This window comes from Silurus meridionalis, chromosome 8 (genome assembly GCF_014805685.1).
Source record: "Silurus meridionalis isolate SWU-2019-XX chromosome 8, ASM1480568v1, whole genome shotgun sequence".
NCBI classification, from domain to species: domain Eukaryota; kingdom Metazoa; phylum Chordata; class Actinopteri; order Siluriformes; family Siluridae; genus Silurus; species Silurus meridionalis.
In genome coordinates this window covers 359,307-376,959 of record NC_060891.1, presented here as the reverse complement: position 1 = coordinate 376,959, position 17,653 = coordinate 359,307, and the positions used below count along the sequence as shown (strand labels likewise).

At 40.5% G+C, this 17,653-nt stretch overlaps 1 protein-coding gene across 1 annotated transcript; it reads left to right on the top strand.

Annotated features, from left to right (window-relative positions):
• The first annotated feature begins 254 nt into the window (after nt 1-254).
• emilin1b (elastin microfibril interfacer 1b) lies at nt 255-16,736 on the top strand. Its single transcript, XM_046855287.1, has 8 exons — nt 255-713; nt 9,458-9,580; nt 10,653-10,882; nt 10,969-13,065; nt 13,633-13,758; nt 13,994-14,011; nt 14,281-14,415; nt 14,832-16,736. The coding sequence occupies exons 1-8, from the start codon at nt 550-552 to the stop codon at nt 15,155-15,157; spliced, it is 3,219 nt and encodes a 1,072-aa protein (XP_046711243.1). The 5' UTR covers nt 255-549; the 3' UTR covers nt 15,158-16,736.
• The last annotated feature ends 917 nt before the right edge of the window (nt 16,737-17,653 follow it).

Here is a 17,653-nt window from a genome sequence, read left to right as displayed (position 1 = left end):
TTCCATTAAAGATCTGATTTGAAGTTATGAAGAGTTTGGGTAGTTTTCAGAAACTTTTTAGATGGACAGATGGAGAAATAAATGAAGTTTTGTGCTCAGCTCTGTATAATATGATGTGAATGTTTCAGTGTGTAGATGAGATGAGAGAGAAAAAGAGCGAGAGAGAGAGAGAGAGAGAGAGAGAAGGAGGGAGGATTTAGGGTTGGAAGGGGAGGGAGGTAAGAGGAGAATGAGAGCACAGGGGTATAATCAGACTCCAAACTGCCCCGTGACTCCGAGGGAAGAAGAAGTCCTCCGCGCCTGATCCTGGATTAATACTGATCTAAAACCCGTTCCCACTGAGGGATAATGAAGTGAGGAGAAGCTGGTTTGGGTGCTGGGTTCCAGTGCTCGGACCCGCAGTTTCAGGCTGTGAGAAGAAGGTTTATAGCTGTGGCTCATGGAGAGGCTGAGTGTGTGTCCGTGCTCGTGCGCTGTCCTGCGGGGACTCTGAGTTGAGTTCGTGCGGTTTCAGGCTCTTCAGCGCAGTGGTGACGGAGATCTACAGCAATGGCTGGGTTTCGGCTGCTGTTGCGTTTGCTGATGGTGTGTGTGTACGTGTGTGTGTGCGTGTGTGGAGCGTCGTGGGGCGGACAACAGCGCTACAGTCTATACGCAGGGAGCAGAGAGCAGGCGCAGAGCGCAGACGGAGCCCGAGCAGCCAGCAGACACAGGTACACCAATACACAACATAAATACACCACAGGTACATCAATACACACCACCAATACACACCACAAATACACCACAGGTACATCAATAGACCACAGGTACACCAATACACACCACCAATACACACCACAGGTACATCAATACACCACAGGTACACCAATACACACCACCAATACAAACCACAAATACACCACAGGTACATCAATACACCACAGGTACACCAATACACACCACCAATACACACCACAGGTACATCAATACACCACAGGTACACTAATACACACCACAGGTACCAATACACACCACAAATACACCACAGGTACATCAATACACCATAGGTACACCAATACACACCACCAATACAAACCACAAATACACCACAGGTACATCAATACACCACAGGTACACCAATACACCACCAATACACCACAGGTACATCAATACACCACAGGTACACCAATACACACCACAGGTACACCAATACACACCACAAATACACCACAGGTACATCAATACACCATAGGTACACCAATACACACACCACTAATACACCACAGGTACACCAACACACACCACCAATATACACCACAGGTACACCAACACACACCACCAATATACACCACAGGTATACCAATACACACCAATTAATATACACCACAGGTACACCAATACACACCACCAATACACCACAGGTACACCAACACACACCACCAATATACACCACAGGTATACCAATACACACCACCAATATACACCACAGGTATACCAATACACACCACCAATATACACCACAGGTATACCAATACACACCACAGGTACACCAGTACACACCACCAATATACACCACAGGTACACCAATACACACCACCAATACACCACAGGTACACCAATACACACCACCAATACACCACAGGTACCCCAATACACACCACCAATACACCACAGGTACACCAACACACACCAATTAATATACACCACAGGTATACCAATACACACCACTAATATACACCACAGGTACACCAATACACACCACTAATACACCACAGGTACACCAATACACCACAGGTACCCCAATACACACCACTAATACACCACAGGTACACCAACACACACCACCAATATACACCACAGGTACACAATACACACCACCAATATACACCATAGGTACACCAATACACCACAGGTATACCAATACACACCACAATATACACCACAGGTACACCAATACACACCACTAATACACCACAGGTACACCAACACACACCAATTAATATACACCATAGGTATACTAATACACACCAATTAATATACACCACAGGTACAATTAATACACACCACCAATACACCATAGGTACACCAACACACCACCAATATACACCATAGGTATACTAATACACACCACTAATATACACCATAGGTATACCAATACACACCACAGGTACACTAATACACACCACCAATATACACCATAGGTACACCAATACACACCACCAATACACCATAGGTACACCAATACACACCACCAATACACCACAGGTACATAATACACACCACCAATACACCATAGGTACACCAACACACACCAATTAATATACACCATAGGTATACTAATACACACCACTAATATACACCATAGGTACACCAATACACACCACCAATACACCACAGGTACACTAATACACACCACCAATACACCATAGGTAATAATTAATACACACCACTAATACACCACAGGTACACCAACACACACCAATTAATATACACCATAGGTACACCAACACACACCAATTAATATACACCACAGGTATACTAATACACACCACCAATATACACCACAGGTACACCAATACACACCACTAATATACACCACAGGTACACCAACACACACCAATTAATATACACCATAGGTATACCAATACACACCAATTAATATACACCATAGGTATACCAATACACACCAATTAATATACACCATAGGTACACCAATACACCACAGGTATACTAATACACACCACAGGTACACTAATACACACCACCAATATACACCACAGGTACACCAATACACACCAATTAATACACCACAGGTACACCAATACACACCACTAATACACCACAGGTACAATTAATACACACCAATTAATACACCACAGGTACACCAACACACACCAATTAATATACACCATAGGTACATCAATACACCACAGGTATACTAATACACACCAATATACACCATAGGTATACCAATACACACCACCAATATACACCACAGGTACACCAATACACACCACCAATACACCACATATACACCAATACACACCACCAATACACCACAGGTACACAACACCAATACACCACAGGTACACCAAATAACACACCTACCATACATACACAAATATACACATATAGATGTATAAACTTTATTTCGGCTTCTCCCGTTAGGTGTCTCCACAGCAGATCCTCCGCACGTTATAATCCTTAATCAATTCCTAAGTGTACAAACATTATACATGCATAATATAATATTCATCCACGTGTGTCATTATTATGAAAAAGCTCACAATTCAGAAGTGAATTATACACGGTTTATTAATGCTCATAAAGCACAATCACACTGCTGATTCTTCACACAGTTTCAACACCACTTTTTCCTCTTATTACATCCATATCATATCATTTCATATCATATCATATCATTTCATATCATATCATTTCATATCATATCATTTCATATCATATCATATCATATCATATCATCATATCATATCATATCATTTCATCATATCATTTCATATCATTTCATATCATATCATCATATCATATCATATCATATCATATCATATCATTTCATATCATATCATTTCATATCATATCATTTCATATCATTTCATATCATATCATATCATATCATATCATATCATATCATATCATATCATATATCATATTAAATCATATCACATCATATCTGATAAAGCAAAAGCAATGTGTAAAAATACTTAAAAAAAAGCAAAGGTTTAACACCAACATGTGATAGTCATCAGCATCATCATTACTATTATAATACTGATAGAATACATAATAGATCATATATATATATATATATACACAGTAATCCGCCGCTGTTAGGAAGATTTTCCCCTCAGGTCCTTATGCTCTCTCTTTGCCACACTGTAGAGGCCTCGGAACAATGAAAGAACAACCCACACGAATCAATCACGTCTGGTTTATTCATGATCACTGTTCCAAAAAAAATGTATCAGAACAAAGTATTTATACACACAGCTTTGCAACAAAGGCGCCACGGAGGCGGGGTTATTGCGCAATGGGAGGGAGTCAACGTCCCTTCTCGCGAGATGAGCATCTGACTAGGTAGTAAACACAGGTAGTGAACACAGATGTTCGTTGTAAGAAAACAGAACATAATCTTCTCCTATGTGCTTTTCGTGCTGTACCCAGGCTCAGCATTAAACAACATTGTTATTTTAAAGCCAACTAAGACATAGGTATGTGTAAGGAGGAACAGAATATACACGTAGAAAAACAGAAACATGTTCGGTGACCTTCAACTACTCCTGCCTAATCAAGCTGTGGAGTAACATTTTAGCAACATAAATCTTGGTACAATTAGTTCATTCTCAGGCACATGCAAGCGCATATAAAATACATTCTCACAGCCGCTTTACCGCGGTTGGAATCTCGGTTTATCGCAGAATTGCATTTGCCACATAACTGATACGTTTGGCTGATTTTCCCGGTGTCTCACAGAACCAGAGACCAAAACACTTATAGGGAATTGTTTTTATTGAGTTTTATGTTGAAATAATGAAATATAATAATAAAAATATAATTATTAATTATAAAATAAAGTACAATGTTAATACAGTACTATATACATAAAATAGCATTTTTTGCGTGGCGTCCGTTTATCGTGTTTTGGCATGTAACTACCGCGATTAAACAGGATTACTGTATATTTAAATATGTATATGATATTATATAACAGTATGCAGTAATGTGTTATCATGTGTGTACTTATTTTCTGTATGTAGTCTGTATAAACCACAAGTTAGTGTATATTCTATATTTAGATATGCTATTATATATTGTTATATACAGTGTATATAATACTATATCCTAAATAAATGATATATACTAGAATATAACGCTAATATTGTGTATATAATACTGTTTATACACTATATTTAGAGTGAAAGTAGTACACAATATACATGTACATACATACTGTACATACTGAGAGAACTGTTTGTGTGCACTACAGTATAAACAAGTACAGAACAAGTACAAGTCTGGATAGAAAATATGATCTACAGTAAATAATGTGTATAAGTGTGTAAGTGTATAGGGGAAGTGTGTAAGTGTATAGGGGAAGTGTGTAAGTGTATAGAGAAAGTGCAGAATTGTAGCTGGAACAGAGTTATTACTGTAACGTGCCGTGTGCGGAAACCAGTATGTTACACTTATCCAGAACTCTAAAAAGTGCACTTAAATGTGATGCGGATGATAAAATGAAAGAGTGGAGTAAACACCGGCCTTGTCCCAAATCTCACTGACACTGCAGCAGACGCCCCTATTAAGTGCTCTTTATCTAAACACACTATTATCATAAAGAGAATCAGAGACACATAGACCAGCCAGTGACATTACACAGCTGGGTGAAGACACACACACACACACACACACACACACACACACACTCACACACTCACACACATATTCTCCTCCCTTACTTCCTTCCTTTCCAGCACGTACACTCACTCTAACACCATGTTAGGCCCTCTGTGTGTGTGTGTGTGTGTGTGTGTGTGTGTGTGTGTGTGTGTGTGTGTATCTGGGGTTCCTGCCTGATGCAGATGTATGTAACAATGTGATGATTCACAGCAGCACACTATTAACAGTAATAACACACACACACACACACACACACACACACACACACACACACACACACTCGTATAATCTCATACAATACAATAAAACGATTGATCAAAAGGTTGATTAATTTCTACAGGTTTCTACTCATGCACTCGCTCTGATATGCTGTTTCTATAGAAACGTCTCGTTCAGAAGGACGTGTGCGGTGCATTAACACTTATAGTTTTCTTACAGTAAGGAGATGTTTCATTACCCTGTGTGGAAGGAGACTCCAGTGTCAGTAGAGAGAATATTATAACACATTTCTACAGTAAACAATATTGAGCAGAATATTAGTGTATTGATAAGTTTGATGGAACATGTGAAGGATATTGATAATGTCTCTGAAATGTGTATTACAATTGACTTTAATATTGTGTTTGAGTCGCTCAGTTCTGAGTGAGAACAGAGACTCAGTTATCGGCCTGCATCCAAACACACCAGCACTATCAGGCGTTTAAGTGTGTGTGTGTGTGTGTGTGTGTGTGTGTGTAAGAGCCTGAAGTGTGTTTAGAGCCTCAGCAGATCTCAGTGCCTCTCTCTGGAGTGTTTTAGCTGGAAATAAGAAACATGCATCAGTGTGATGTCATCAGTGTGTAATGCAGAGTGAGACCTGATTTACTAAATCAACTTCAGAGAGAAAAACACTGTCATTTTCCTTTCCTTTAAAACTAACACACACACACACACACACACACACACACACACACACACACACACTCATGTTGTAGCTTTGGTCAATGTCTGAAACAGAGAGACCTGCGGTTAAGATTGCTTTCATGGTTTTCCTGGTTTTAACATGGTTTCTGCTCTCTCTTTTATTCACACACACACACACACACACACACACACACACACATGCACGCACATTGCAGCTTTGGTTAATGTTTTCACTGACATGCTACTGATAACAGTAATAAAAACATCACCACTTATCAGGAAATGTGTGTGTGTGCGTGTGTGTGTGTGTGTGTGTGTGTGTGTGTGTGTGTGTGTGTGTGAAGCTACCTGAAACTAAAGGCAAAAAAGCTCTACAGTTTCTCTCCTTTTTTGGATCATTAACATCACACTCTGACTCGCCTTTTTCCTGAACCTGAACTTGAACCTGAACTTGAACCATCAAAACACATGAACACAAAACTATTGAATAGTCAAATGATGGTATTTAATCTTTGTACAGATCATTTTTTAAATCATAGTCATCATGATACACTATGGCCAGAATTGGGACACGACTTTTCCAGCCGTACGTTTGAAGATCTGCTTTCCATAGGGTACAGGCTAAACACAACCTTAACAACCAGAAACCAGGATTTCATTTGTTCTTCTGACTTGGGAAATGAATATTTTTCTACACATTTCATTATAATGATGCAGGATGTGTATTAGTGTGGAATGCTCTGGAAAAAAGTGAATAATGTTGGAAATATTTGTATAAAGAGAACATCTAAAAGTGTGTGTGTGTGTGTGTGTGTGTGTGTGTGTGTGTGTGTGTGTGTGTGTGTGTGTGTGTGTGTGTGTGTGTGTGTGTGTGATTATCCACACTGTGATTAATAAAACACTTTAAATAATGATTTATTGTGCGGTTTGTAGCTGTAGTACGAAGTGAAAGCACTCCAGATGTTTTCTGTAATTACAGGTTTTGGAGCGGCTTCCGTTTTTCCACTCACACACGTTCCATTATCTGTGTGTAAATGTTAACACACCTGTACAACAACACCTAGGGAAAGGGAGGGATCGGAAAAAAAACACTGAAGTGCAGAAACTCAGAAATGTGTTGTGTTTATAAACCGACCAATCAGGAGCGAGCAGGTCAGTGTTCCTCATCAGCTCCGTACTTTGTTGTTTAGCCAAAAAAAACACACCTGCTTTCAGCTCTCCATGGAATTTAGTTCAAAACTTTATATCTGTCTATAATATGTTTAACACGGCAAATCTGTCACTTATTCAACATATTCATGTCCTTTTTATTATATTTGTGGACCTGAATTACACTTTATAGACCCATATGTGAAACAAAGATGGATACTCAAACCTGCTCCAGGTCTCCTCACCTCACCTCATCAGTACCTGACTTACTTACTGCATTGCAGCTCAATGAATCTCTACAAATCTCAACAAAAGCTAGTGGAACATCTTCTCAGAAGAGTGGAGCTTATTATAACTGCAAATGAGACTAAATGGGGAATGATATAAAAATACATAGCAATCTATCATATCTTACATTTTACTATTGTGTGCCTCCAGTTCCATTTGTGCTACCAGCTGAAGAACCACTTATGGCTGAAGAAGTCAGGTGTCCAATACTTTTATTTATAAGTGTATGTTCTGTAACAGTAACAGCAAAAAATACGTCATTACTTGTTGTGAGGTTACTGATCTCAAAGCTCTGTATTATTACTAAACCTTGATTTTTTTGCCTCTGGTTCAGGTCTCCTGCTTGATCTCAGATCTTTTGCCTGTTGGTCACATGACCTATTGCCTGATTAATGCTTATTTACATTTGCTTTGATGTTTATTAAGCTGCAGTTGCTTCCTCTTGGAACCGTACATGATACTGTCCACTAATACACTAATATATTTCAACCAAATAGTTTTAGAGTGCCTGAGTGTGTGTGTGTGTGTGTGTGTGTGTGTGTGTGTGTGTGTGTGTGTGTGTGTGTGTCTGTGTGTGTCTGTGTGTGTGTGTTTCATTGGATTTCCAAGCTTTATAAACCATGTCTTCATGGAGCTCTCTCTGTGCAGAAGCATCATCACGTGTCTCTAATAGGTTTCTTTGTTTCAATAAATGGAAACGTATTCGGAGAAATTCTATACAATTCTATTCTACATTCTATTGTGTGCTTTCAATTTGGGGAACTTCATGGATCCTTAATCTGTTGACTTGGAACCATCTCCAGCTGAGCATCTGCTTTACTTTTAGAAAACTAAAGCAGTTCTGTTATTGTGGTGACAATTAGTTCAGTTCAGCTGTTAGAATTCACACACACACACACACACACACACACACACACACCCCATTTCTCCCTCTGGAACAGTTAACAAAACCTCAGAAACACCACATCAGCCATTACAACCACTTCCTCTTCCACATATCACACACAGGTCAGAGGTCAAAGGTTCTGTCTGGGTGAATTCACTCGAGGAAAAGTGGAGACAGAGACCTACATCATCGTCATCCTCAGACAGAAAAGCAGCTCTGTCAGTACTGCAGGTTTAGAATAATGCGCACACGCTTGACACGTGAACAGATTCAGAATGTCACCAATGATCACAGTGAAGTTTTCTTCACCCTATTCTCCCTGAGGTTTAACCTGAAGCTGGACTTCCTGGAGGACATCAGTGACCTGAGATTGAACTTCCTGTCTGTCACATCTGCTTAAGAATGATGGAATGATGTCAAGAAATAAAGTGCAGCTTGAGCTGATCTACAGGATGTGGAGAAAATAATTACAGTCTGGGCGAATAACAGAGTTTCTGTTGGATGAAAGAGTCCATTCAGAGGAGAAAGATCTCCACAAACCCCACAGATAATATAATCATAAATCAATAGGAAAACATTAAAAAATAATAAATCATATACTGATAGGAGCATTAAAGAATGTACTGAACAATACAGAGTCAAAACATGTTCAACTGCTTCCTAAAAACACGAGCAACAAAACACTGGATGGTTCATTTCCAACTGCACACGATGGAGCTGTGCACTGTTTAGCGTACGAGCTAGTCAGCTAATCATCAATCAGAACTCAAATGTATGAAGGATCATTCAGGGTTTGTGATCTGTTTTATTACAAAAGTGTGTTTGTGTGTGTAGGAACTGGTGTGCGTATGTGGTGAGTAAGACAGTGAGCTGTGTGGTGGAGGACGGAGTGGAGACGTACGTGAAGCCTGATTATCAGCCATGTTCCTGGGGAGTGCAGTGTCCTCGTATCCTAATGTAAGTAGAGCCTGTGTGTGTGTGTGTGTGTGTGTGTGTGTGTGTGTGTGTGTGTGTGTGTGTGTGTGTTCGCTATAATACATTTTTCTTTAGTTAAATCTTTTTCACTTCTGCAGAAAAGCTAAAACTGTAACGTTAGTAGATATTAAAAAGTTATATATAAAAATAAATTCAATTTTTTGATTAAATACCATATACAGCTTATAGTGTTTACACTTCGATATTAGAGTCGCGTTACAGCACTGAAATGAGCAGTTCAGAGTGACGTTAGTTTTAAAGGAAAAGTGAAAGGAAATGGAACACTGAGGATCTTTTATTTTGGCCGACCTCTAAACAGGAAAATCAGAATACAAAACAGAGACATAATGAGAAACAGTTGGATGGGGAGAAGCTAACACTCACACACACACACACACACACTCACTCACACACACACACACACACACACACACTCACTCACACACACACACACACACACACACACACACTAATGGCTATGTAAGGAATGAGATGACACATCATTCCAAAGTCCACAACCACAGGAATCAGACTCCAAAAACATCAGCACTTTATTTCCACTAAACAACTTGGTTCTGCTCTCACCGTGAGGTTCTCCCACTGACTGTAGACCCTCCAACACCAACAAGACACTGACAACACAAGAACACCACCAAGAACACCAGGAAGACTCCAAAAAAACTTTTATTAACACCAGAAACATCAACAACAGTTCCAGGAACACAACCAACTGCACAAAGGACACCAAGAACCCCGTCAATTACACCAAAACATTACCACGAATGCCAAGAACATCAAGAATAGCAGCAAGATAAACAGGAGCACTGAAAACAAGAGCAGAATGTAGACTGACTCTATATAAGATGATTAGAATAATAGAAGATCTGATGATCAGGTTCTCATAAACAGTGCAGTTAAAAGCTCCTGTGCAGGAAACACTGAGTTTCTACAGCAGTAAAATGTAAATAAACACTTAATGATGAATCAGTTACAGTATTTAAACCGTTAATTTTGAAATGTTTTGTCTTTTCTGTCCTTCTCATGTGTGGTGAAGGTACCGGACATATTTGAGGCCGAGATATAAGATTGCATATAAAATGGTAACCGAGATGGAGTGGAAGTGTTGCCATGGATACAGTGGAGAGGACTGCAACACGCATCACGGTGATGGGAACGGAGGATCGAGCACCCAGATTTCCACAGCGAGGCCGTGGCCTAAACCCTTGAACCCAGGACACACAGGACACACAGGACACACAGGACATGGACAAACCGGAGGGAGCGGTGCGATTTATCATTTAAAGTCTTTACAAACCCCTGGAATAAAATATTACACGTGTAATGATGTGATGATTGTGTTGTATGTTTAGGGAGAGGCGACAGCGACAAGATGAAACAGATGGAGGACAAAATCCAGCATCTGACCAAAGGCCTTAATGAATTGCAGTTAAGTTTAAACAGCATGAACTCCAGGTTTCAGCAGGAGATGAAAAAACCCGGCGGGAGCGGCGAAACAACGCCGTTGGACGCACCGCAGCCTGAAATAAAGGAAACCATTCACAACATCCAGACCAAACTGGACCAGCTGGACAACCGGACTCAGGCTCATGACAGAACTCTGGATAGCATCAATAATCACCTGGTTAACGGAAGAGGAGGAAACGAACTGGATGACCATTTCGGAGGCAAACTTAACATCTTAAAAGAGGAAATCCTGCATGAGTTGGAGCGGCGGGTTTCTCTGTCTTGTGCTGCTTGCCAAGCAGGTGTTGATGACCTGCGAAGAGAGCAGCAGAGGGACAGAGAGAAAATCTTTGCTTTGGAGAAGAAGATGAATGATTTGGAACAGAGGAATCGCCTGATTCTGGATGGACTGAGTAGATCTCAAACATGCTGTGATAAAATCCGGGATCTTGAGACAAATCTCAGGGATGTGGATAAAAAGGTCACATCGACTTTTGAGACGTGTACCAGCTTAGAAGATCGTCTGGAGAAAGAGCTTCAAGGAACTGGAGGTGGAGGAGGTTTTGAAGGAGCAGGAGGAAGTGAAGGAGGACAGACAAAACTGCAGGATATGCTGAATGGTCACCTGGAAGATTTGGAAAGACGCATTAATAGCACAGTGCAGACTACAGTAGAAAACTGCACTGACATGGAGAACAATTTGAAGAATTTGTTTCACAAGGGCCTCGTAGACATACGCAGGGAGATCACTTCTCACCTCTCTGTTCAAGATCACAGAGTCGCTGATATCTCCCAAGACATGCAGAGCGTAAAGGAAAGCTTGTTCGATCTGGACAAGCGCTTGTCTCAGGTGCAGAATGCCACATCTCAAATGGATCGGAGAATAAATGAATGCTCTTCTTGCTCTGGATCCAGAAGACCACCAGGAGGTAATGGAATTAGACCTACTGAAGATACAGAAACAGTGAAGTCCCTGGAATGGAGGGTGGTCACCAACGAGGATGATATCAAGAGATTTAACACGAGGCTCAAAGATCTCTCTGTTTTCGGTGACTCTCTTTTGGAGAAAGTGGTGAATCTTAGTGAAAATGTACACAAGATCAAGGAGGTGACCGGCGACAACGGTGAACATTTCACTCGATTTATTAATGAAATTGGGAACTGCCAACCGGACATCTGTAGGACAGTGCAAGACGACCTGAGGAAGCTGAAGAATGTCACATACCATGCCATGGACAAGTGCCAGACAGAGATAACTTACATTAAGGGCAGGGTGGAAATGGTTTGCTTAGGTGAGTGCAGCACTTTGCAGGAGGAACTGAATAAACTTAAAGAGGATGTGCAAAAATGCAAGATCTGTTTGGACACTCCGCCAGGAACAGGACCAGTACTAGAAGATCTAGATGGTCCTCAGAAACCCCTAGATGGCCATAGTGTAATTAGCAATAACAACAATAACCTCGGCTCAATCCAGGGCGAGTTATCAGGAGTCATTTTAACCTTCAGCTCAATCAACGACACTCTGAAAGGGTTGGAGCACAGCGTCCGAAAACACGACAGCATGATCACTGATCTGGCAAACACCAAGGACAAGATCATCTCAGAGATCGATAAGATCCAGCAGGAAGTGACGGAGCACATCGAGGACACTAAAATGCGATTCGACAACATCGAGCGTGACATCAAGCGTTTTGGAAGCACCTTTTTGGAGAGAACAGGAACCGGCCTCGACAAGAGGATCACAAAACTTGAAGGGGTTTGTGGCCGACTCGATTCTGTATCTGAGAACTTACAGAAAATCAAAGAGGGACTCAACAAGCACGTGACCAGCTTGTGGAGCTGCGTGAACGGGCTGAACACGACCGTGATCCACCACAGCAGCTTCATCGACACCATGGAGACCACACATCTGGAAAACATACACGGCAAGATCAAACAGATCAACTCCTCGATGTTGCATCTTCTCCAGGAGTTCAGGAACCTGATAGAACATGACTTCAAAGGTTTGTCTTTAAAACAAAGAGTTTTATATACAGTTTTCACACACAGGAAGAGAATCGTGTAAATCCTGATTCAGCGAAATCTCTGCAGCCATAGTTAATTTACCAGGTCAAAAGTATTGGAACATCTCACCTTCCTCAATACCTGACTTTATTAACACACTTGTAGCTGAATGAATCTCCACAACATCTAGTGAAACATCTTCCCAGAATAGTGGAGCTCATTGTAACAGCATATGGGACTGAATGTGGAATGGGACGTTTAAAAAGCACACAGTGATCTTATGCTCAGGTGTCCCAATACTTTTGGCCGTACAGTTTATCGGACATGAAAGACTTCTGTTTTTCCACATTTATTTCGCTTTTTTTCTGGAGTAAGTTAAATCTGACTTTTTCTTTAAATAAACGGAGAAGGTGTAATGTTTCTTTTTTGGTTCCTTCATTCATTATATAAACAGGAAATAGCTTCACTTCACCCTTTTCTAGATCAGATGTCCAAACACACACCGAGAGATTTTTAAGTTTAAGTGGGTAAAAGGTCACTGTTAATTCGGAGACTCCTGATTTCAGGTCTGCCTGGACCCCCGGGGCCTCAGGGAGAGACAGGTGAAAGAGGATTTCCAGGATTTCCAGGACTTCCTGGACCACAAGGATCACCCGGAAAACCAGGTGTGGAAGGACCAAGGGGACCACCAGGTAAAAAAAGGAGAAAGAATAATTAAACCAGAGTTTTGATAAATAATACAAAATTCCCTGGATGATTCTCAGCACCTGTAATAATCCACTAACTAAAACATAAGGAAATGAGAAGTCATGCTGTGATGGTGTGTTTCACAGAAGTAAATATAAAATGTCCAAAAATATATAAAACTTTATAAAAAGTTGTAATAATATTAATGTAAATGAACACATCCATCTTTTTCTGTTTCAGGTCTCAAAGGAGAACGAGGTACGAGCTTTATTTTTATTTTCCCCAAAAAATCCTCCTGGAGTCCTAAAGATATTTCAGACATAGCAGATGTTCCTTATCAGATTACAGCTGAGGGTCATTAGTAGTGAGTGTGTGTGTGTGTGTGTGTGTGTGTGTGTGTGTGTGTGTTTTAGGACACACACGTTGTAGAGGAAACAGAAAAGTGTACTGTTGTGTAGCTACATCCCGATTGTTATGATAGAAATATTTGTGTATTTGTTGTTGTTTTTTGTTGTGGTGGTCTCCAGGTTTCCCAGGCATTGACGCTAACGTCCCTCAGGTCTCGTTCTCGGCGGCGCTCACGATGCCGATGACTTCATCCGGAACCATCGTGTTTGATAAAATCTTTGTGAATAAAGGAGATTTTTACAACCCGAGAACAGGTGCACCATCCAATATTCTGATTATTTTTATTGTTCATTTATTTGAAATTATATTTAATTATGAATAAAACATATAACTAAACTTTAATTTATAAAGAATTGTTTTTTTTTTTTCATGCTGCTGATTTTACATTTGATTTTAAATCTAATTATTGTAGACATTTATTTATTTGTTTGATTGTTTATTTAAAATAACATTTATTTAATTTATATTGTTTTTTACATTTTTTGTTCTTTCTTCATTTATTTATTTATTTAAGTAATGTAGGAAAGTTTTTTGTCATAAGGAAGTGATGCTCTTTGGTGTAGTAACAGTGACGCTACAGTTTCCTGTAGCTCCACCCCCTGAGTGTTTTATTCTGTAAATGATTTTATAAGTGAAGACGCTGACCCTGAGCGATGTTCTCACCCTGCAGGGATCTTCACGGCTCCCCGGGATGGCCATTACTTTTTCAGCGCCGTTCTGACAGGCCACAAGAACGAGAAGATTGAAGCGGTTCTGTCCAAGTCCAACTACGGCATGGCGCGCGTGGACTCGGCCGGGTATCAACCCGAGGGTCTGGAGAACAAGCCGGTGGCGGAGACGAAGCCGACGCCTGGATCTCTGGCCGTGTTCAACATCATCCTCCCGCTGCAGATGCACGACACGGTGTGTGTGGACCTGGTGATGGGGAAACTGGCCCACTCGGTGGAACCTCTCACCATGTTCAGTGGCGCTCTGCTCTACGAGGATTACTCCTAACCGTGAGATTTCTCCACGACGAGACCGAACCTCGACCCCCCTGGGGTCACACCGCTGACACACTCACAGACACTTCTGTGATTTTGTTCTTGTGTGAACTCCTGAGTTCTGAAGAGGATTTCATTCTGTCTGTTTTATTTACTTTTCCCTTTCGAACTTCTGGAGATGTTTTTTTTTTTTTTTTTACAAAAACTACTGTTTTTTATTAATATTATTATTATTATTATTATTATTGATATGAAAATTACTTCAGATTTTATATAAATCACACAGTTATGGATCATCAGCATTTCACTTCAGTGTAAAAGCAGGCTGTAAGACTCCCGCAACAGAGCACGCGTTGAGATCGCTAATAACATCCCTGTCACATTATAGTTCATGATTAGCGTTAGGTTTTTATGATGATGTATTTTAATTTTTGTTGCTCAACCTTTTGACCAAAGATCAATTCCTGATCAGTTCCTCATTTAGGATTCAGTAGAAAAAAACTCTTTTGCTAGCTAGCATGTAGCTGTGAAGTCACACAGTGCGAGTGGAAATGAAACGGAATTTTCCAGAACCTCAACATTTACCTCAGATGGGTTTATCGCTAGACTCCAGAAGACTAAAATAAAGCTGAACGTACAGTTAGCAAGGTGGTAGTGAGGAGCGCGCTCAGCTCTCAATGTGTACATTTTCTCTCAAAAAATAACAACATGCTATGTTCAAAAAAAGCACAAAAATGTGGAACAAATTAGCATCGAGTAAAGGATCAGTTCTTTGGAGAAGTGGAGAAGTCGGGTGTCCCAATACTTCTGGCTGTTTTGTGTTTTATCGTCCATGCTGAACAAAATAAGTGTAACTTTAAAGAGGCAATAAGTAATATAATTCACATAAAGCCAAACGATGACAGATTTAAAGGGCAGATAAAGTTATGAGATAATGTTGAGCTAATGTTGAGGTAATGTTGAGATATTGTTGAGATAATGTTTTTAGCATTAGCGATGTAGCATTAAGAATGTCACCACTAGCATTAACCGTGTGTAGCGAGCGTTCTCTCAGTGCACCGCAGAAATAATGAACAGGAGTTTAACACAAAAAGAACCAAACAGATTCAGCGTTAAAGTGCCTGTCAGGAGAATTAGCTTTAGCTTTAGCATCTTTCTATGAGCTGGACTGGTAATGAAAAAGTGTTTACAGCTGAAAGCCAAAGAAGCGACCAGAACATGTTTATTGTGTCTATAAAGAGAATTGGATCATTTTTATTGTTTGTTAGTTGCTGTTTTTTTTTTTTTTTTTTTTAATGAAAAATACCAAAGTCGTGTCCGACTACATTACTAACTGTTTGTGAAACTGAGATATGAACGAGGAGATTTCTGATCATCTTCACCGTGATGGAGCTCAGCATCATGCTGCATTAATGGCCTATTATTATCATTATTTGGAATATTTCCATCAAACACTTTCAGTCTCTAAACGGTGGAAAGCTGTGGAAAGCTGTGGATGTGAGGATCGTGTGACGTGGATCCTCACGGTGTACCCTGTGACTCTGAGTGTGTTTTTTAGCAGCACATGTGATAAATAAAGAGATAGAATTTCACAGCGTGGCCTGGGACCTGATCTTTACATCAGACCTTCTATAACTTCTCCATGATGTCGGTTAAAAGGCAAAATTCCTCAAGAGATGTTTCATGAGAGATGTGTGCAGTCTGAGCAGGAGATCTTTCATTCCAAACCATGTACAGCAGATCTTCATGGAGCGGACTTTGTGCCATGCTGAAACAGGTTTGGGTCTCCTAGTTGACTGCTTCTGCATCCAAAGACGTCTGATACAATTGTGTGATTGAACTTTGTGTAACAGTTTGAGGAAGGAGCACAAATTCGGGGAAATGTCGGGTGTCCCAATACTTTTGAGATGCGCACACACACACACACACACACACACACAGTCACAAAAGCACCACAAATACAGTTTTAGAGTGTGGAGGTGTTTAGGACACAGTCCTCGACCCTGCAACACGAGCAGATCCGCAGTGTGTGTGTGTGTGTGAGAGAGAGAGAGAGTGTGTGTGTGTGTGTGTGTGAGAGAGAGAGAGAGTGTGTGTGTGTGTTTTCACAGCTGTTCGTGTTTAAAAACTCTCCACACGAGCTCTTGGAGAGAAAATACACACAATCTGACCGTGTTGCAGACGGAAAACACACACACACACACACACACACACACACACTCGGGATTTTCCAGTGTGTGCGCCAGCAGCAGATTCAGGGCTCTGGTTTCCTCGACTCTCTGGACCTCAGTCGTTTTTTCTTCTTCAGTTTTTATAAAATCTGTAATTTCAGTGTTTTATTAGTTTCTGCTTCACTACATTTTAAATCACATCCATTACTGAGTAAAAACTTTAATAAATGTTATAAAGAATTAAAATCTCGCTCTGAACTCCGGCGCTGAAGTCCCGCAGATTTTGCGGTCAGATCGCAGGGGCGTGGACATGTGTGGGCGTGGTCAGGGCGTGGGCG

Coding starts and splice junctions, on each gene's coding strand:
- emilin1b (XM_046855287.1), top strand. CDS start 550: ATGGCTGGGTTTCGGCTGCTGTTGCGTTTGCTGATGGTGTGTGTGTAC. Junction 714..9,457: donor CGAGCAGCCAGCAGACACAG/GTACACCAATAC, acceptor TTGTGTGTGTAG/GAACTGGTGTGCGTATGTGG. Junction 13,066..13,632: donor GATAGAACATGACTTCAAAG/GTTTGTCTTTAA, acceptor TCCTGATTTCAG/GTCTGCCTGGACCCCCGGGG.